Raw genomic sequence first — 22499 nt, forward strand, 5'->3', positions numbered from 1 at the left:
TCTTGTAATTATGAAAGCAGGGGCAGAAAATGCAACAAAAAACTACATAGAAAAAAATGATATAGGGAGGAGAAATGAAAAAAACCTGACCAAACCAGCAAAATAAGGAAAAGGAAAAATAAGTAAAAAAAATAAAAACAGGAGATGGTGGGGGTGAGGGGGGAGTGGAAGGAGGGTGATGGGCATGGAGAATGGCACTTGTGGGGATGATCACTGGGTGTTATATGGAAACCAACTTGACAATAAACTATTAAAAATGAATAAACTCAAAACTCATTTAAAAAAAACAAGAGATAAACTATTATAAAGAAAACTATAAAATTGTGTTTGAAAACCTAAAAAAAATACCAGAAAGACATACCATGTTCTTGAACAAGAAGACTATATCATAAAAATGTCAATTCCATACAGTAACTGATTTAACTTAGAATCCCAATGGAATAGACCAGCAGAGTAAAATACATAATCCAAAAATTAATATATATAAGATTCCATTCTGACAAGTATTCAATTCAGTGAGGAAAAAAAATGTCTTTTAATTAGTGATGTTGGATCAATGGATTTGTATTTCAGAAGAAAATAAAAGTAAATACTCATATTAAACTCCATAAAAAATAAGTTTCACATGCATCAAGATTTAAATGTAAAATAATAAAACAACAAAAACCTTCCCAGAAAAGCTGGGAAACTATATATATGACATAGAGTGGAAATACAGAAATTATTTTTTAAAGAGAAATATATGTATCTTTGGCTATATAGAAATGTTTAATTTTTGTAGGTCAAAAGATGCCATATATAAAATCCAATGGATGAGTAATTATACTTGGGGAAAACACTGTAATGTGAATGATAAAATTTTAACATCTGTAATATCTTTTATTTTTTAATGTTTTATTTATTTCTGAAAGAGAGAGAGACAGCATGAGCAGGAGAGGGTCAGAGAGAGAGGGAGATAGAGAATCTGAAGCAGGCTCGAGGCTCCAAGCTAGCTGTCAGCACAGAGCCCGACGCGAAGCTCCAACCCACGAACCGTGAGATCACGACCTGAGCCGAAGTTGGACACCCAAATGACTGAGCCACCCAGACGCCCCTGTAGTATTTTTTTACAGTGCTCATAAATTGACAAGAAAATGAGAAATGCTCTTTTGTATATCACTAGTGAGAATATGAAATATTATAACTTGCTGGTGATAGTCGGAATCTATCTTATATGGACAAAAAGAATATGAACCTAACAAGAGTGTTTATTACAGCAGCATTTGCTGTGGGAAAAGAACTGGAGACAAAGTGTAACCTCTTGAGAAGAGGTTAGTTGAGTATGTTAGACACACTCACACTGTGGACTTCTAGGCAGCCACTGAAAACCATGAACTAAACTAAAGGGGTGTGTGTGTACATGTGTATCTTACATGACCATGGGAAACAGTGTACCATGGTAATTAAGATGAATTACAGGTAGGCAAGATAAGACTGATGACAGGGAAAGTGAAAGGAGACAGAAATGAAGACAGGAAAGGAGCAAAATCTGACACACACAAACAGCAGATATAAAATCGCATTCTTGCCTTCGTGGAAATTTAGATACCTAATAGAAAAGAAGCATTTTAAAAGTACGCTTCTTTTGGTTAAACTTCTATAAATGTCATCTCTTAACCAATACAGAGTCATTAATTCAAATTAGTGAGATTTCAATGAATTAAACTATTAAACTACAAAGTAGTAGTTTGGAACGAAATTTTTTTTAAATGACATGGAGTGTAGATTTATAAGAGTTTTATTGTTCATGTTTGCAACAAGACTTTCTACATTTGTCTGAATCTAGGAAAACAAACTAATGTTTAGGTTGTGATTCTCAAACTCAAGCTTGAATCAATCAGCGGAGGGCTTGTGAGAAGATAGCCGCTGGACCACCAGTAACCTCCCCCTCCAGGATTCTGGGTCAACAGGTCTGGAGTAAGAGTTACGAATTTCCATTTTTTGATTCTTTGTTTTTTATTTATTTTTTAGAGAAAATTGATTTTTATATAAACATTTTAAAACTTCCCTGCATGTATAAGAATCTAATTATTAAATACATTGAGAAACGAGTGCCTTACTTCTTAACTTCCGGGAGAAATCTGGGCACAGGTTGGTGGCAGGCAGGGGAAAAATTGGCTAAATTGCTACGTTCTAAAGGGACAAACACCAAGCTGTTTTTTTTTTTAATAGTTTATTGTCAAGTTGGTTTCCATATAATACCCAGTGCTCATCCCCACAAGTGCCCTCTTCCCTGCCCATCTCCCCCCTTCCCCTCAGTTTGTCCTCAGCATTCAAGAGTCTCTCATGGTTTGCCTCCCTCCCTCTCCCCCACTATTTTTCCCCTTCTCCTCCCCCATGGTCCTCCGTTAAGTTCCTCCTAATCCACCTATACGTGCAAACATAAGATATCTGTCCTTCTCTGCCTGACTTATTTAGCTCAGCATAACACCCTAAAGTTCCATCCATGTTGCTACACATGGCCAGATTTCATTCTTTCTCATTGCCATGTAGTATTCCATTGTATAGATAAACTACATTGTCTAACAACTTCCCAGGAGAGGCTGATGCTGTTGTTCTGGAAACCACACATTGAGAACCAACAGGCTAAAGGAAGCTAATGTCGAAAAGAAAACATGACCCACAAGATGCTCCTTCACCACAGCTGTACTTACATTTAGGCCAGCTTTCCTCCAGTAATAGTTGCTATATTGGTTAACCATGCACTTCGTTTTTTCTTTAAACTTTTCTTCAGAGTCAGTAGACCACCAAGGATCCAGATTTCCATTTTTATCATATTTTCTACCTAGCAGAAAGGAAAATTAAAAGATATTTGTACTACCCGTGTTCTCTTCTAGGATTTTTATGGTTTCACGTCTCACATTTAAGTCTTTACTCCATTCTGAGTTTATTTTTGTGGATGGTGTAAGCAAGCGATCCAGTTTCATTTTTTTCTGCATGCAGATGCTCAGTTTTCCCAAAGCCATTTGTTGAAGACACTGCCTTTTTCCCAGGGGATATTCTTTCCTGCTCTGTCAAAGATTAATTGACCATATAATTGTGGGTTTATTTCTGGGGTCTCTATTGTGTTTTTTGGGTCTTTGTGTCTATTTTTGTGCCAATACTATAGTGTTTTGATGACTACCACTTTGTAACATAACCTGGAAACTCTGGAATTATGATGCCTCCTACTTTGCCTTTCTTGCTCCAAACTGCTTTGGCTATTCAGAGCCTTTTGTGATTCCATACAAGTTTTAGGATTGTTTGTTCTAGCTCTGTGAAAAATGCTGCTGGTATGTTGATAGGGATTGCATCATTTTCCCAAGCAAGACATCCAGATGGCCAAAAGACACATGAAAAGATGCTCAACATCACATTTCATCAATGAAATGCAAACCAAAACTATAATGAGAGATCACCTCACACTTGTCGGAATGGCTAAAAACAATAATACAAGAGCCAACAGGTATCGGCGAGGATGTGGAAATAGGGGAACCCTCTTAGATGGTTGGTGGGGATGTAAACTGGAGCAGCCACTGGAAAACAGTATGGAAGTTGCTCAAAAAGTTAAAAAAAAAAAAAGAACTATATTATGAACCGACAATTGCACTACTAGGTATTTATCCAAAGAATACAAAAATACTAATTCAAAGGGATACATGCATCCTGATGTTTACAGCAAATAGCCAAGTTATGGAAACAGCTCAATTTTCCACTGACTGATGAATGGCTAAAGATATAGATAGAAAGATAAAGAAATAAAGATATAGGTACAATATACATATACACAGTCGAATACTACTCAGCCATAAAAAAGAATGAAATCTTGCCATTTGCATTGACATGCAGAGAACTAGAGAATATAATGCTAAGTGAAATAAGTCAGAGAAAGACAAATACTACATGATTTCACTTGTATGTAAAATTTAAGAAACAAAGCTAATGATCATAAGGAGAGAGAGAGAGAGAGAGAGAGAGAGAGAGAGAGAGAGAGAGAAGCAAACACCAGACTCTTAACTACAGAGAACAAACCATCAGTTTGGTAACTAACTGATGGTTACCAGAGGGGAGGTAAGTGGGGCAGGGGTGAAATGGGTGATGGGGATTAAGAAGGGCAGTTATCCTGATGAGCACAGGGTGATATACGGAAGTGTTAAATCCCCATACTGTACACCTGAAACTAATACTATACTGTATGTTAACTAGCTGTAATTTAAATAAAAACAAAAAAGATATTTGTAGTATTTAATGAAACTAATTTCCTCATTGTCTCTTTCCCTCAATTCAAGAGGCCTTGAGAAAGCAGTCCCAAAAGCAGGGACCATACCTGGGAGCAGCTTCTACCTTCTCTCCAGTGTCTCAGGTTAATTGTAAAAAGGGAGGAAGGAGAAAGAGGTTTGAGGAAGTTTTTTCTTCCTAAGTAATAAAGAACATTTTAAAAATAAGATTCATCAGCTTATGGCATGCACATTCTAAACCATTCTTGAATTCTTTGTTTTCCTCTGATAAAAATGTTCTCTGGATTATGAAATGAAACGGCTTCATTCAGAAAGCCCATGAAAGGAGATGGAGCGCCAGTACCAGTGAAATTCCAAATCATCTATAGGAACAGTCCAATGAGTCATTCACGCTGTGAGACTGCAGCCCCTGACTCAATCCTATTGGAACGTGTTTCCTCCAAGTTGCTAGGAGCTGAGAGACACTTAAAACCTCTATTATGAATCATTCCACAGCCATCAGTGTGCATGGAAGTCCCATCTGTCCTGCTTTGACAAGGAAGGTTGCTCTAAAAAGAGAACTTGGAACAAGAATGGAAATCTCCAAAACATAAGGGAAAAACATCAGTTATACATGCTTTTTTGCCACAGGCTTACTCATCGTTTTCTCTACATCCTTCAAAAGAAGTTTGAGTATATCTGGACTGTCTTCATACTCAAGATTACTAGTGGTTTGAACTTAATTATGCAAAGAATTCTTCATCGGGCATACAAGAAAGTCCTTGAAGCCAAGGTGTTAATTGGAATAATCCAAGGCTCTTCAGCAGGAGTGGATGCCGCTAACACGAACCCCTGGGAGGGCATGGACTTACTGTCCTCCACACACTATCCAACCAATCATTAAACAGTTACTGGGCATGTAGTTAACTGTGTGACTCTCTGTTCTAAGTACTGATTACAGAATGAAATTGCCATCATTAGATTATGTTCTTGGAGAATGACTTCAAAAGGCCTCCAAAAGATTCACAGCGGGAACTATACCTGAATTTCCCAGGAAGAAAGCCCCAGAACCAAGAGATCACTCCTGGCTTATGTTTCTTAGCTAAGACACCCTTCTTAGATAAACCAAACATGCAAAGACAGAAAGTGTAGCTCTGGATATTGAGAGGACCACAAGGTAGCTACATTTTAAGAGGGAGGGGGCAGACCAGAGGCACAAAAACCTTAGATGATTCAGAAAGAGTTGGTGGGAGCACAGGAAGAATTGTCCAGAAGGAGAACCAAAAGAGTATCTGGGCTTGGGGTCAGCATCCAGGAAAGGATGGTGGAGACACCACAGACATGGAAAAAACAGGTCCTTTCTATACAATCTTGCCTTGTGCCAGTCAGCTCCTTGAATCTGCCTCCAAGTCACTGTGCAGATGTGGATATGATTGTAATTTGCGACTAATTCATAAATTTCAGAGATTTCATGTGGCTTTCCAATAATACTCAAAAGGAGAAAGGAGTGCCAATTAAAAATGATGACAACCCTCAAGGGGCAATAATTTCTTTAGTTGATGAATATTCTACTTTTGTGCTTAAATGTCAATGGGATACATAGCATATTCTATATTATGCATTATTAGGAAAGCATAGCCCCTAAAAAAATTCTGAAGATATACCAGTATAGAGAAAAACACAGCTTAAGTATTGCATAATCCTTGAAATAGTATAAAAGAATCAGGCAACGGGGAAAAACTGAGAGCTTTCCCCCTGAGATCAGGAACACGACAGGGTTGTCCACTCTCACCACTGTTGTTTAACATAGTGCTGGAAGTCCTAGCATCAGCCATCAGACACCAAAAGGAAATCAAAGGCATCAGAATTGGCAAAGAGGAAGTCAAACTTTCACTCTTCGCAGATGACATGATACTCTACATCGAAAACCCGACAGACTCCACCAGAAGCCTACTAGAACTGATCCAAGAATTCAGCCAAGTTGCAGGGTACAAAATCAATGTACAGAAATCAGTTGCATTTTTATATACCAATAATGAAGCAACAGAAAGAGAAATCAAGAAACTGATCCCATTCACAATTGCACAAAAAACCATAAAATACCTCGGAATAAACCTAACCAAGGATACAAGAGATCTGTATGATGAAAACTATAGAAAACTTATGAAGGAAATTGAAGAAGACACAAAGAAATGGAAAAACATTCCATGCTCATGGATAGGAAGAATAAATATAGTTAAGATGTCATTACTACCTAAAGCACTCTACACATTCAATGCAATTCCAATCAAAACTGCACCAGCATACTTCTCAAAACTAGAACAAACTATCCAAAAATTTGTATGGAACCACAAAAGACCCCGAATAGCCAAAGTAATACTGAAAAATAAAACCAAAACGGGAGGGATCACCATCCCAGACTTCAGCCTCTACTACAAAGCTGTCATCCTCAAGACAGTATGGTATTGGCACAAAAACAGACACATAGACCGATGGAACAGAATTGAGAACTCAGAAGTGGACCCAAAAGTATACAGCCAACTGATCTTTGACAAAGCAGGAAAGAATATCCAATGGAAAAAAGACAGCCTATTTAACAGATGGTGTTGGGACCAGAAAATTAATAGGCAACCAACGGAATGGGAAAAGATAGTTGCAAATGACATATCAGATAAAGGGTTAATATCCAGAATCTATAAGGAACTCACCAAACTACACGCCCGAAAAACAAACAACCCAGTGAAGAAACGGGCAGAAGATATGAACAGACACTTCTCCAAAGAGGACATCCAGATGGCCAACAGACACATGAAACGATGCTCAGCATCCCTCCTCATCAGGGAAATACAAACCAAAACCACACTGAGATACCACCTCACGCCAGTCAGAGTGGCTAAAATGAGCACATCAGAGAACTCTAGATGCTGGCGAGGATGTGGAGAAACGGGCACCCTCCTACACCGTTGGTGGGAATATAAACTGGTGCAGCCCGTCTGGAAAACAGTGTGGAGGTTCCTCAGGAAACTAACATTAGAACTCCCCTATGACCCAGCAATAGCACTGCTAGGAATTTACCCAAGGGATACAGAAATGCTGAGGCATAGGAGCACATGTACCCCAATGTTCATAGCAGCACTCTCCACAATAGCTAAAACATGGAAAGAGCCTAAGTGTCCATCAACAGATGAATGGATCAAGAAGATGTGGTTTATCTATATCATGGAATACTACATGGCAATGAGAAACGATGAACTCTGGCCATGTGTAGCAACATGGATGGACCTTGAGGGTGTTATGCTGAGCGAAATAAGTCAGGCAGAGAAGGACAAATATCATATGTTTGCATGTATAAGAGGATTAGGAGGAACTTGACGGAAGAACAAGGGGGAGAAGAAGGGCGGAAATGGTGGGGGAAAGGGAGAGAGGCAAACCATGAGAGACTCTTGAATGCTGACAAAAACTGAGGACTGATGGATGAGGGGGGGAGGGGGAATGGGCATGGAGGAGGACACTTGTGGGGATGAGCACTGAGTGTTATGTGGAAACTAATCTGACAATAAACTATTTGTAAAAAAAAAAAAAAAAAATCAGGCAGCCAAGCTCCGGAGTCCTAACTTGGTAGCATGTATAATCATCTTCGAAGCAGAGCTCACACCTCCAGGGAGAGCATCCCAAGATGGTGAATAAAGAAGTGAGAGAGGGGAGAGGGTATGAAGCAATTCCTGTAACTATCATGGCAGCTACAGCAATCCTGATCTAAATGCAAAGCTAATTTCATTGAAATTACAAGGTCTTTTTTTTCATGCTATCCCATCACCAACAGGAACAATTATTTATTTATGTCAAGCTATCACAACAAGGCATGGGGGAAACTTTTCAATAAGCAGTCATACTGCTTTGGATAATCTTCAGTCTATGATGATGCCACTATGCAAAGATAATAGCAACAATTAACATCCGTATCATCAACATTATCATAAAAGCAGCAGCTTATACAATGAATCAGTACTTACCATTATTATCAAATCCATGTGTAAATTCATGTCCAACAATTACTCCTATAGCTCCATAACTCAGAGATCTATGGTATAAATAGATTACAGGCATGAACCCCAGAGCATAATCATTTGATTTTTCTCAGTGAAAAGACAAGATAATCTGTTTTCTAGTAACCATAACAACTTAATAACCACACCCTCAAAACTATAAAAAGAAAAATCTAAACACAATCTTCTCATTGAAATAGACAAAGAAAATAAATTCTAATACTGCCACAATGACCATGTATGAAATTAGGGATGTGAAAGAGATGGTTTCTAAAGTCCCTTCTAGCTCTAATGCTTCTATAATTCTGTATCAGCTCTAGATACTTTATATTTATAAACAGTCAAAGCAGCAGCAGGGTTTGAAAGATCCTGTCTGTAAACATACCATTTATTTTTTATCTGAGAACCTGGTGAAAAAATCACTATAGACTTAGAAGTTAAATTGTTTCCCAAATGCAATCATAAAAAAAGGAACAGAGCAGAGATTGAAAGAGATCACTGCTTTCAAAGGTAGTCACATTCCCTTGCTTCTGTGAAAGACAAGCTCAGGAGTGAATGGCAAAGATCATGAAGCCTTAACCAGATTTGGAAACTGCAGAATCATAAGCCAGTAGTGATTGTTTGGTGGTGCTGTTAGGTAGCAGTAAAGAACTGAAACAGAGTATATTAATGATACATGAAGAAATCCATAAGGAGGCTTCCAGGTGTGTGTCTGTGTATATGCACACGTACACGTGGGCCTGGCACCTCTCTCAACTACAAGTTCCATGAAAGCCAAACCCTTATCAATCTGATCACTGTTAAATTCTCTGTACCTAGGACACAGTAAGAAAGTTAACAATCATTTAACTAATCAGTTAATTAACTTTGCCATATCAAGCAAGTGATAGGTCTACATGTAATTCAGTTTTTTAACATGTGGCTGAATATTAAAGACAACTTAAAAATCTTTGTTATGAGGATTCTTCCTGAGATTTCCTGAAAATATTTTGCAGTTGCCTCCTGACATGCAACATCAAAGTCACCCAGCAAATGGAAAGGACCCATAAGTGGAAAGAACAAGAATTTTTGAAGCAACATGTTATTACAGGACATAATGATCCTTAACATGTTAATTGTTGGTCTCAACGACACTCAACGAAGTGCTGTAAGATTTCATTTTTCCCCTTGGTGGCAATTCTTTCCTTCATTTCTTTCCTGCAAGGTAATTTGCATTTGAAAAAACACTTCCTACTGTTTTTACATCATTGCAAACCTTCATTAAAGAAGTAAGAGTAGGGGGTGCCTGGGTGGCTCAGTCGGTTAATTGTCCAACTTCAGCTCAGGTCAGATCTCACGGTTCGTGGGTTCGAGTACCACATCAAGCTTTGAGCTAACAGCTCAGAGCCTGGAACCTGTTTCAGATTCTGTGTCTCCCTCTCTCTCTGCCCCTCCCCCACTCAAGCTCTGTCTCTGTCTCAAAAATAAATAGACTATTTAAAATTTTTTTAAAAAAGAAGTAAGAGTAAAATTATGCATTTCAATCATGGAGCTATCATGGCAGTATGGAACAAAACTTGTAATGTTACATGGTGCTCATTTCTGCAGTAGTGGCTGTCACTAGGCAGCCTATAACATTTCGTTTTTCATGCCTCTCAGCCCTGAGAACAGTACTCAGTCCTCTACCACCTTTGGTCAATGCAGTTGACTGGATGAATTTCAGGGATGAACAATGGAAGCTTATAGGAACTGCTCTACAATAAACTTCCTTTAAGAGGGGCTGCTCCTAATTGAATTCAACGGCACATAAAAAGAATTATCCACCATAATCAAGTGATATTCATTCCTGGGTTACAGGGCCAGTTCAATATTCGTAAATCAATCAATGTGATACATCACATTAACAAAAGAAAAGATAAAAACCATATGATCCTGTTGATAGATACAGAAAAAGCATATGACAAAATACAGCATCCTTTCCTAATAAAGACCCTCGAGAAAGTTGGGATAGAAGGAACTTACTTAAACATCATCAAAGCCATCTCTGAGAAGCCCTTGGCTACATCATCCTCAACAAGGAAAAACTGAGAGCTTTCCCCCTGAAATCAGAAATGACAGGGATGTGCACTCTCACCACTGTTATTTAACATAGTGCTGGAAGTCCTATCATCAGCCATCAGACAACAAAAGGAAATCAAAGGCATCAGATTTGGCAAAGAAGAAGTCAAACTTTCACATTTCGCAGATGACATGATACTCTACAAAGAAAACTTGAGAGATTGCACCAGAAGCCTACTAGCACTGATCCATGAATTCAGCAAAATCACAGGGTACAAAATAAATGTATAGAAATAGGTTGCATTTTTATACAGCAATAATGAAGCAACACAAAGAGAAATCAAGAAATTGAGGGGCTCCTGGGTGGCTTACTCGGTTAAGCGTCTGACTTTCACTTAGGTCATGATCTCGTGGTTCGTGGGTTCGAGCCCTGCGTCGGGCTCTGTGTTGACTGCCAGCTCAGAGCCTGGAGCCTATTTCAGAGTCTGTATCTCCCTCTCTCTCTGACCCTCCCCTGCTCACGCTGTCTCTCTCTCTCTCTCCTAGAAATATTTTTGTAAAATTAATAGCTGGGCTTGAAAAAAACATAGGGGACATCAAAGAAACTATGGCTACAGACAGAATGGAAAATAAAAAGAGGCATGAAGAATTAAAAAATGCGATAAATGAGATCCATAATAAATTAGAGGCCTCCAATGCACGGATTGAAGAGGCAGAAAGGAGAATAAGCGATTTAGAAGACACCATTATAGAAAAACAAGAAGCTGACAAAAAAAGAGACAAACTGATCCAGGAACAGGAAAGAAGAATTCGAGAGCTCAGCGATACGGTCAAACGCAACAATATCCGTATCATAGGAATCCCAGAAGAGGAAGAGAGAGGGAAAGGTGCTGAAGGAGTCCTGGAACAAATTATAGCAGAGAACTTCCCCGACCTGGGGAAGGAAGTCAATGTGGAAGTACAAGAGGCTCAGAGGACTCCCCTCAGACGTAACCTGAATCGATCTTCTGCACGACATATCATAGTGAAAATGGCCAAATACAAGGACAAAGAGAGAATTTTGAAAGCAGCTAGGGAGAAAAGGGCCCTAACATACAAAGGGAAACCTATCAGAGTGGTGACAGACCTATCTACTGAAACTTGGCAGGCTAGAAAGGAATGGCAGGAAATCTTCAATGTGATGAACGGTAAAAATATGCAGCCAAGAATCCTCTATCCAGCAAGCCTGTCATTCAAAATAGAAGGAGAGATAAAAACCTTTCCAAATAAACAGAAATTGAAAGAATTTGTCACCACGAAGCCAGCCCTACAAGAAATCCTGAGGGGGATGCTCTGAAGGAAAGGTTGCAAGGAACAAAGATACCAGAGACACCACCACAAACATGAACCCTACAAAAGATACAAAGACTCTAAACCCACATATTTCAATAATAACACTGAATGTAAATGGGCTGAATGCTCCAATCAAAAGACATAGGGTAGCAGAATGGATTAAGAAACAAAATCCATCAATATGCTGTCTACAAGAAACTCATTTTAGACGGGAAGATACCTTCAGATTAAAAGTAAGGGGATGGAGAAATATATATCATGCTACAGGAAATCAAAAGAAAGCCGGAGTAGCGATACTTATATCAGACAAACTGGACTTTAAATTAAAGACAATCACAAGAGATGAAGAAGGGCACTACATAATAATTACAGGGTCCATCCATCAGGAAGAACTAACAATCATAAATGTCTACGCACCGAATATGGGAGCACCTAAATATCTAAAACAATTAATCACAAACAGAAACAAGCTTATAGATAAGAATGTGCTAATAGCAGGGGACTTTAATACTCCGCTTACAGCAATGGATAGGTCAACCAGACAGAAAATCACTAAAGAAATAATGGACTTGAAAGACACATTGGACCAGATGGATCTGACGGATATATTTAGAACTTTACATCCTGAGGCCAGGGAATTTACTTTCTTCTCAAGTGCGCATGGCACATTCTCCAAGATAGATCACATACTGGGACATAAAGCAGCCCTCAATAAATATAAAAGAATAGAGATCATACCATGCACACTGTCAGATCACAATGCTTTGAAACTTGAAATCAATTACAGGAAGAAGTCTGGAAAACCGCCAAAAACATGGAGGTTAAAGAACACCCTTCTAAAGAATGAATGGGCCAATCAGGCAATTAGAGAGGAAATTAAAAAATATATGGAAACAAATGAAAATGAAAACACAACAATTCAAAATCTATGGGATGCGGCCAAGGCAGTCCTAAGAGGAAAGTACATTGCTCTCCAGGCCTATTTCAAGAGATTAGAAAAAGCACAAGTCCAAAATCTAACAGCTCACCTAAAGGAGCTAGAGGCAGAGCAACAAGAACGCCCTAAACCCAGTAGAAGAAGAGAAATAGTAAAAATTAGAGCAGAAATAAACAACATAGAGACCAAAGAAACAATTGAACAGATCAATGAAACCAAGAGTTGGTTTTTTGAAAAAGTAAACAAAATTGACAAACCTCTAGCCAGGCTTATCAAAAAGAAAAGAGAGAGCACCCAAATAGACAAAATTATGAATGAAAATGGACTTATTACAACCAACCCCTCAGAAATACAAGCAATTATCAGGGAATACTATGAAAAATTATATGCCAACAAATTGGACAACTTAGAAGAAATGGACAAATTCCTAAACACACACTCACTACCAAAATTCACACGGGAAGAAATAGAAAACCTGAACAGACCCATAACGAGTGAAGAAATCGAATCAGTGATCAAAAATCTCCCAACAAATAAGAGCCCTGGACCTGATGGTTTCCCTGGGGAATTCTACCAGACATTTAAAACAGAATTAATCCCAATTCTTCTCAAGCTATTCCAAAAAATAGAAGTCGAAGGAAAACTCCCGGACTCATTTTATGAAGCCAGCATCACTCTGATTCCCAAGCCAGACAGAGATCCAGCAAAAAAAGAGAACTATAGGCCAATATCCTTGATGAATACGGATGCAAAAATTCTCAACAAGATCCTTGCAAATCGAATCCAGCAGCATATCAAAAGAATCATCCACCAAGATCAAGTGGGATTCATTCCTGGGTTACAGGGCTGGTTCAACATTCGCAAATCAATCAATGTGATCCATCATATCAATAAAAGAAAAGATAAAAACCATATGATCCTGTCAATAGATGCAGAAAAAGCATTTGACAAAATACAGCATCCCTTCTTAATAAAGACTCTCGAGAAAGTTGGGATAGAAGGAACCTACTTAAACATCATCAAAGCCATCTATGAGAAGCCTTCAGCTAACATCATCCTCAACGGGGAAAAACTGAGAGCTTTCCCCCTGAGATCAGGAACACGACAGGGATGTCCACTCTCACCACTGTTGTTTAACATAGTGCTGGAAGTCCTAGCATCAGCCATCAGACAACAAAAGGAAATCAAAGGCATCAGAATTGGCAAAGAGGAAGTCAAACTTTCACTCTTCGCAGATGACATGATACTCTACATAGAAAACCCGACAGACTCCACCAGAAGCCTACTAGAACTGATCCAAGAATTCAGCCAAGTTGCAGGGTACAAAATCAACGTACAGAAATCGGTTGCATTTTTATACACCAATAATGAAGCAACAGAAAGAGAAATCAAGAAACTGATCCCATTCACAATTGCACAAAAAACCATAAAATACCTCGGAATAAACCTAACCAAGGATACAAGAGATCTGTATGATGAAAACTATAGAAAACTTATGAAGGAAATTGAAGAAGACACAAAGAAATGGAAAAACATTCCATGCTCATGGATAGGAAGAATAAATATAGTTAAGATGTCATTACTACCTAAAGCACTCTACACATTCAATGCAATTCCAATCAAAATTGCACCAGCATACTTCTCAAAACTAGAACAAACTATCCAAAAATTTGTATGGAACCACAAAAGACCCCGAATAGCCAAAGTAATACTGAAAAATAAAACCAAAACGGGAGGTATCACCATCCCAGACTTCAGCCTCTACTACAAAGCTGTCATCCTCAAGACAGTATGGTATTGGCACAAAAACAGACACATAGACCAATGGAACAGAATTGAGAACTCAGAAGTGGACCCAAAAGTATACAGCCAACTGATCTTTGACAAAGCAGGAAAGAATATCCAATGGAAAAAAGACAGCCTTTTTAACAGATGGTGTTGGGAGAACTGGACAGCAACATGCAGAAGAATGAAACTAGATCATTTTCTCACACCATGCACAAAAATCAACTCAAAATGGATAAAGGACCTGAACGTGAGACAGGAAACTATCAACACCCTAGAGGAGAAAGCAGGAAACAACCTCCTTGACCTCCACCGCAGCAACTTCTTACTTGACACATCCCCAAAAGCAAGGGAATCAAGAGCAAAAATAAACTGTTGGGACCTCATCAAGATTAAAAGCTTCTGCACAGCCAAGGAAACAACCCAGAAAATTAATAGGCAACCAACGGAATGGGAAAAGATAGTTGCAAATGACATATCAGATAAAGGGTTAATATCCAGAATCTATAAGGAACTCACCAAACTACACGCCCGAAAAACAAACAACCCAGTGAAGAAATGGGCAGAAGACATGAACAGACACTTCTCCAAAGAGGACATCCAGATGGCCAACAGACACATGAAACGATGCTCAGCATCCCCCCTCATCAGGGATATACAAATCAAAACCACACTGAGATACCACCTCATGCCAGTTAGAGTGTCTAAAATGAGCAAATCAGAGGACTCAAGATGCTGGCAAGGATGTGAAGAAACAGGCACCCTCCTACACTGTTGGTGGGAATGTAAACTGGTGCAGCCCCTCTGGAAACCTGTGTGGAGGTTCCTCAAAAATTTAACACTAGAACTCCCCTATGACTCAGCAATTGCACTGCTAGGAACTTACCCAAGAGATACAGGAGTGCTGATGCATAGGGGCACATGGACCCCCAATGTTCACTCTCAACAATAGCCAAAACATGCAAAGAGCCTAAGTGTCCATCAATGGACGAATGGATCAAGAAGATGTGGTTTATCTATACAATGGGATCGTGGCAATAAGAAAGAATGAAATCTGGCCATGTGTAGCAACATGGATGGAACTTGAGGGTGTCATGCTGAGCGAAATAAGACAGGCAGAGGACACATACCATATGTTTGCACATATAGGAGGATTAGGAGGAACTTAACAGAGGACTGTGGGGGAGAAGAAGGGGAGGAAATAGGGAGGGAGAAGAAGGGAGGCAAACCAAGAGAGACTTCTGAATGCTGAGAACAAACTGAGGGCTGGTGGGTGTAGGGAGGGAGGGGAAAGGGGGTGATGGGCATGGAGGAGGGCACTTGTGGGGATGAGCACTAGGTGTTATATGGAAACCAAGTGACAATAAACTATTAAAAAAATAATAAAATAAAAAATTTAAAAAAAATTTTTAATTAATAATAGAACTCCCCTATGACCCAGCAATAGCACTGTCAGTAATTTACCCAAGGGATACACGAGTGCTGATGCATAGGGACACATGTAGCAATGTTCATAGCAGCACTCTCAACAACAGCCAAACCATGGAAAGAGCCTAAGTGTCCCCCAACGGACAAATGGATCTAGAAGATGTGGTTTATCTATACAATGGAATACTACATGGAAATGAGAAACAATGAAATCTGGCCATGTGTAGCAACATGGATGGAACTCGAGGGTGTTATGCAGAGCGAAATAAGTCAAGCAGAGAAGGACAGATACCATATGTTTGCACGTACAGGAGGATTAGGAGGAACTTAACAGAGGACCGTGTGGGAGAAGAAGGGGGGAAATGGGGGGGGGAGGAGAGGGAGGGAGGCAAACCATGAGAGACTCTTGAATGCCCAGAACAAACTGAGGGCTGATAGGGGTTGGGGAGAGGGGAAGGCGGGTGATGGGCATGGAGGAGGGCACTTATGGTGATGAGCACTGGGTGTTATATGGAAACCAACTTGACAATAAACTATTTAAGGAAAAGAAAAAGAAAACGATCAAAAAAAAAAAAAACTGCTGAGACCTCATCAAGATAAAAAGCTTCTGCATGGCAAAGGAAACAATCCATAAAACTAATAGGCAACTGACAGAATGGGAAAAGATAGTTGCAAATGACATATCAGATGAAGGGCTAGTATCCAAAATCTATAAGGAACTCACCAAACTCCACACCCGAAAAACAAATAATCCAGTGAAGAAATGGGCAGAAGACATGAACAGACACTTCTACAAAGAGGACATCCAGATGGCCAACATGAAACAATGCTCAGCCTCCCTCCTCATCAGGGAAATACAAAAACTTAAATATTTTCTATTGCTTATTAATGCCCAGGCTCCTTACCCATCACTCAGAGCTTGCCAATATCAAATATCAACTTTCTTTTACAGATGTCTTTTCCACTACTTCCCTTCATATACTAATTGGATCAATCAAACTAAAATCTTGGTTTTCTATAGGTACTTTTCTTTCCTTTTCTCACATTATTTCCTCCATTTCTTCCATGCTTTTAGGCCCTTTACTATCAACTCAAATCATAACAATCCTTCAAGGTCCACATAGTTGTCCTATGAGTCAATGCATAAGTGAATAAATGCAGAAAGATCAAAGTCCCCTGTGCAGATGCTGCCTTTCCTGTCCAGTCACACAAAGTGGAAAAAGAATCAGAAAACAAATTCCTGAAATGATGAAAGTACATCTGACCCACACCAAGTTCTATGTCTTGTTTTTGCTGAACAAACAGTGGCGTTGGTTTTTGTTTTTGTGACTTTATATTCTATTCTCAGCCAAAGCAGTATGTTCCTCCTTACTTGTCAATAGCTGACTTCTTCATTAATTTACCTACCGAGGGTATTCTGTTCCCCAAAAAAAAGGCTTCTGGAGCTCTCCTGCTGGAAATCCTGGGAGAAAGACAGATAAAATTGTAAGAGATACAGAGATTGATTCAATTATGAGTACTTGGTTCAAGCTTTAGCCGAGAAGTTTCAAAGGCCCCCCTGAAAGGTACTCCTGAAGCTAGGAGCACTCAAGAGACTCACTGTTTCTAAAATGACATTAATTCAACAGAGTTTGTAACAAGTGCATCACAATAGTTTCAAGGAAACCACTTTGCATGAACACGCAATTAAATAGGCATTGTTCACCCTTCCATGACCTGGGTTCCTTCATAGCACATGCAGGAAGTTTCTGGCAGTCCAGCAGCTTCCCTGACAAAGGAAGGGCCAGCTACATGGACACGCAAACTGTGGAGTCACAGACCCTCCCTCCCCCGGGGGTCCCATTTGCACACAACATTCTTGATGATTCCCAGAAGCACAGAACTCCAGTAGATCCACAATGTGGGGGATTCTGTGAGACTCAAAGCAAGTACAAGATAAGCATATGACATCCAAGACTGAGTAGATGTGAGCTCTGACAGCACCAAGAGGGCTCTTTCTAATGGAGCCAGGATTTGTTTTGATCACCAAAAAAAGGCAAGGGCACTCTAACCTGAATGACCAGGGAACTCTATCAGATCCTTTCTTACTTTTGTTACTTCCCTGTATTAACCAATCACGTACAGTGAAAATGACACAGAAGCAAATGGAAACACAGGGCAACCCATAGTTTATTTTCCTTTCAGTACTTCCTTTTTCATCAGTAAGCTGAAGATGAGAGTGTTAGGAGAATCCATGTGTATTAGGAAATGACATAAAAACGTGGGGTCGGTTTCATGCAGCATTTCCACTGTTACAGTAAGAACAAAATATCTATGCATGTATAAGCTACAAAATACAAACTGCATAATTTTGGTGATTTCACATACAAGTTAAAAGCTCTTTTCATTTAAAACTGGCATTGCACAATCTAAAGATGAACAGTAAAATTATGCTGATGACTTAAAATGTTTATTTTTCTTACAACTTACAATGGCAATGAATAGCAAATAAACCATGACAAGTTTAGAGAAAGAGAAGCCAATAAATGCAGGATAAACTTCATACTTGAGTACCTTTAGCTGCACTCTTTCCTGACCCCATATTTTCATTTTGCAGTGGGCCTTACAAATCATGCATCTGGCTTTGTGCAGATGAGTGGGAGAAATGCTTTGCTTTGCTAGTGCAACTCACCACTAAATTTAACCTTCTGGGCTGATCCTAAGAGCTGCATTCCTAAGTCATAACAATCAGGAATGCAAAGAATAGTAACAAAAGACACACACACACACACACATTCAGAGAGAGAGAGAGAGAGGGAGAGAGGGAGGGAGGGAGAGAAAGAGAGAGAGAGCGAGCGCGAGCCAGAGAGCTGCCTTCTGCAATGTCCTTGGCTGTTCTAGAGCTTTCGTTCCCTTTGAGACTGAAATCTCTTTTATGAGTTAAAATGTCATGACGCTGACAGTATGGAGCCTGCTTGGGATTCTCTTTGTCTCTCTTCTCTCTGCCCCTTTCCCACATGCAGCCTCATGCCCTCTCTCAAAATAACAAACATTAAAAAACTAAATACAATGTTTTCTCTTCACTCCCTCCCTCTCAACATTCTGTCTATCTACCAGTCATGAAAGGGCAGTACAAGAGGTGGGGGCAAGAAAACAAGTTCTTAATTTAGAAATGAAATGTAATGTTAACATTTATAATAACATTTATAATAGAGTTAACTATTCTTTATGTTTTCTTAATATCAGTTTGAGAGTGCAAAAACCTCACTGCAAAACAGAGATGGATCCAGCTAGCAGTTCTCTCTTCCTGCAGCTTTCATACAAAGGAAAATGCACCTGACTTTGAAGAGGCAACATCCTATTAATCTTCATAATTTTTTCATTTCCTTACATTTCTTTTTGCATCTTTACATCAATATCCTATCCTCTTTTTTGGTTATTACTTTCAGTAAATCCTTCTGAGTTGAAGATATATATGTATATTGTCAGCGCAGAGCCTGACACGGGGCTCAATCTCATGAACCATGAGATCATGACCTGATCTAAAATCAAGAGTTGAATGCTTAATGGACTGGGCCACCCAGGAGCCCTAAAAACATATTGCACATATATGCAAATCACTGTGTTTATATGAAAGTCTCGTTTCCCACAAAAAATCATCCAAAAGCAATGATAGGGACACCTGGGTGGCTCAGTCAGTTAAGTCCGACTACGGCTCAGGTCGTGATCTCACAGTTCATGGGTTCAAGCCTCGCATCAGGCTCTGTGCTGACAGCTCAGGGCCTAGAGCCTGCTTCGGATTCTGGGTCTCCCTCTCTCTCTACCCCTCCTCCCGCTTTTGTTCTTTCTCTCTCTCAAAAATAAACAAACATTAAAATTTTTTTTAAAAAGCAATGATACTTCCTAATAAGAACAATGATCATAAACTAATATGATCTAATTATAAAATTATTATGGCTTTCCTGCTTGGTACTGTGCCCAGCTGGAAGCACTTCTGTCCACTGACAACATCTTCACAGAAGACATCTGACATGTGCCACCTGCGTGTGTCTCCGTTTCTGCGGTTTTTGCTGTGAAGGGCCTCAGACCAGCAGGCCACAGCCATCACGCTCCTCTGAGCAGCTGTGTCTGCTCAGCTTGTCGGGGCCAGGGGGTCCTACACTGACCAAGAGGGGCATCTGATGACTTCAGGATGGCTTCGCTGAAGCTAACAGATTAACAGTGGAAGCTACAGTTTTGTAGGTGCTGACTGGCTAGAGGGAAAGAGCAAAGCCCCACAGGGCCACCCCAGTATCTTACCTCATATAGTGGTAAGATGTACAGCAAAGGTAAAAGTAAAAAATTAAACTGAAAAGGAATGCTTTTTCTCCTCTCTCCCTTTTTAATAGGCTTTTCTTGAGTTTTGTTTCTTTTGCAAATCCATTTTATTTCCTTTTTCCCCCCCATCTCAGCACCACTTCACTACCTGTTTTAACTTTCAAAGTCCCTTTTTCTATCAGTATGTTTACGGGAGGTACTCCTCACAATGTCGATGTGTGTATATGTACACACATGCACATGCCTACACACATATTACAGACACATTATGTATACATATAAATATGTACAGATGTATACATGAGAGGAGAGAGGGAGGGAGAAGAAGGAAACAGACATGTAACTAGTAGACTGGCAAAACCTAAGAAGTGTGATAATTGGTAATACAGGCTAGGGTGTGACATGCGTGTTGGTGTGAGTGTAAACTGCCACAAGCATTTTGATGAGCAAGTTAGTCATCTCTTAATGCTGTAAATGCCATTTTTTTTTACAAATAGTTTATTGTCAAGTTGGTTTCCATATAACACCCAGTGCTCATCCCCACAAGTGCCCCCCTCCATGCCCATATCCTCCCTCCCCCCTACACCCATCAGTCCTCAGTTTGTTCGCAGCATTCAAGAGTCTCTCATGGTTTGCCTCTCTCCCTTTCCCCCACCATTTCCCCCCTTCTTCTCTCCCATGGTCCTCAGTTAAGTTCCTCCTAATCCTCCTATACGTGCAAACATATGTTATTTGTCCTTCTCTGCCTGACTTATTTCGCTCAGCATAACACCCTCGAGTTCCATCCATGTTGCTACACATGGCCAGATTTCATTCTTTCTCACTGCCATGTAGTATTATATCATATAGATAAACCACATCTTCTGGATCCATTCGTCTGTTGGTGGACACTGAGGCTCTTTCCATGTTTTAGCTATTGTGGAGAGTGCTGCTATGAACATTGGGGTCCATGTGCTCCTATGCCTCAGCATTTCTGTATCCTTTGGGTAAATCCTAGCAGTGCTATTGCTGGGTCATAAGGGAGTTCTATTGTTAGTTTCCTGAGGAACCTCCACACTGTTTTCCAGAGGGGCTGTACCAGTTTACATTCCCACCAACAGTGTAGGAGGGTGCCCGTTTCTCCACATCCTCGCCAGCATCTAGAGTTCTCTGATTTGCTCATTTTAGCCACTCTGACTGGCGTGAGGTGGTATCTCAGTGTGGTTTTGATTTGTATTTCCCTGATGAGGAGGGATGCTGAGCATTGTTTCATGTGTCTGTTGGCCATCTAGACGTCCTCTTTGGAGAAGTGTCTGTTCGTATCTTCTGCCCATTTTTTTACTGGGTTGTTTGTTTTTAGGGTGTGGGTTCCTTATAGATTTTGGATATTAACCCTTTATCTGATATGTCATTTGCATTTTCAAAAAATGAGTAACTACATGCCGACATTGGAAAAAATATCTAAAAGATATTATTAAGTGAAAGAAATATTAAGTGGAAAACCAGCATTCAGTTGTGTATGCGGCTCTTTTACGTTAAATCTATACAGTCAGTTCTGCTGTAACACTTACACTGAAAAGGCAAATTTGATCCAAGGTCATTGATATATTGGGACAAAACACTGGGGCATAACTCCAATTTCACATTTGCTTATGTGCAATTTCGTGCTCAAGAAATGCTAAGTGAAAGCAGAAAAACGCATCAAATGAACCAAGCCACACAGGAATACACAAAAATACACACGTCCCAACATGGACCAGTTACCGTAGTTCACCATATGTGTTAGAAGCCACAACCACCCACACCTGGTGTTAAAATTTTCCTTTCAACTTCACATCACCCTCCTTCTACCGCTAAACAGTAATTCACAGGCTCCAAAGTCCTCCAGCGCCCACTTCTGCAAGCAAACCTCAGGTCTTTTCAGGGGAAAATGCCATATGTTCTGTAGTTTTATGTATTTACTCACTTAACATGTTTAAGACTATGCTATCCTTTTTTTTCTTCCATATTTCTATTTAAAGTCTAGTCTGTGCTGTCATTTTTAGCAGTATCCTGGCTTTTGGTTTCATGTGTCACTGATAACGTTTTATTTTTATTTTGTAACTTAGTTTTTAGAGAGAGAGAGAAGGTGTGCGAGCAGAGGAGAAAGGCAGGAGAGGTGTGGGGGGGGGATGGGAATCTTCAGCAGACTGCACGCACAGTGCAGAGCCAACGCAGTGCTCGATCCCGTTATCCTGGCATCATGACCTGAGCTGAAATCCAGAGGTGGATGCTCAAGTGACTGAGCCACCCAGGCACCCCATTGACAACATTTTTTATTGTTGTGTCCCTAACCCCATTTCTCCCATAAGCCTGTGGCTTTTACTGCACAATCCTGAATAACACAGAGTGATGCTTTGGAACATATAGATCACATTAAAGTAG

The 22499-nt window shown here is 39.8% G+C and overlaps 1 protein-coding gene across 1 annotated transcript in view; it reads right to left on the reverse strand.

Annotated features, from left to right (window-relative positions):
* PHEX (phosphate regulating endopeptidase homolog X-linked) overlaps positions 1-22499 on the reverse strand; it is a gene marked incomplete at its 5' end in the record, with an annotated part of 120443 nt that overhangs the window by 15715 nt on the left and 82229 nt on the right. The window contains 3 exons of the mRNA XM_039222728.1: positions 2694-2824; positions 8249-8316; positions 17208-17262. Coding sequence (XP_039078659.1) covers positions 2694-2824; positions 8249-8316; positions 17208-17262 — 254 coding nt within the window. The remainder of the gene's footprint in view (positions 1-2693; positions 2825-8248; positions 8317-17207; positions 17263-22499) is intronic.

Source organism: Hyaena hyaena, unplaced genomic scaffold (genome assembly GCF_003009895.1).
Source record: "Hyaena hyaena isolate Hyena2069 unplaced genomic scaffold, ASM300989v1 scaffold_1182, whole genome shotgun sequence".
Lineage (NCBI taxonomy): Eukaryota > Metazoa > Chordata > Mammalia > Carnivora > Hyaenidae > Hyaena > Hyaena hyaena.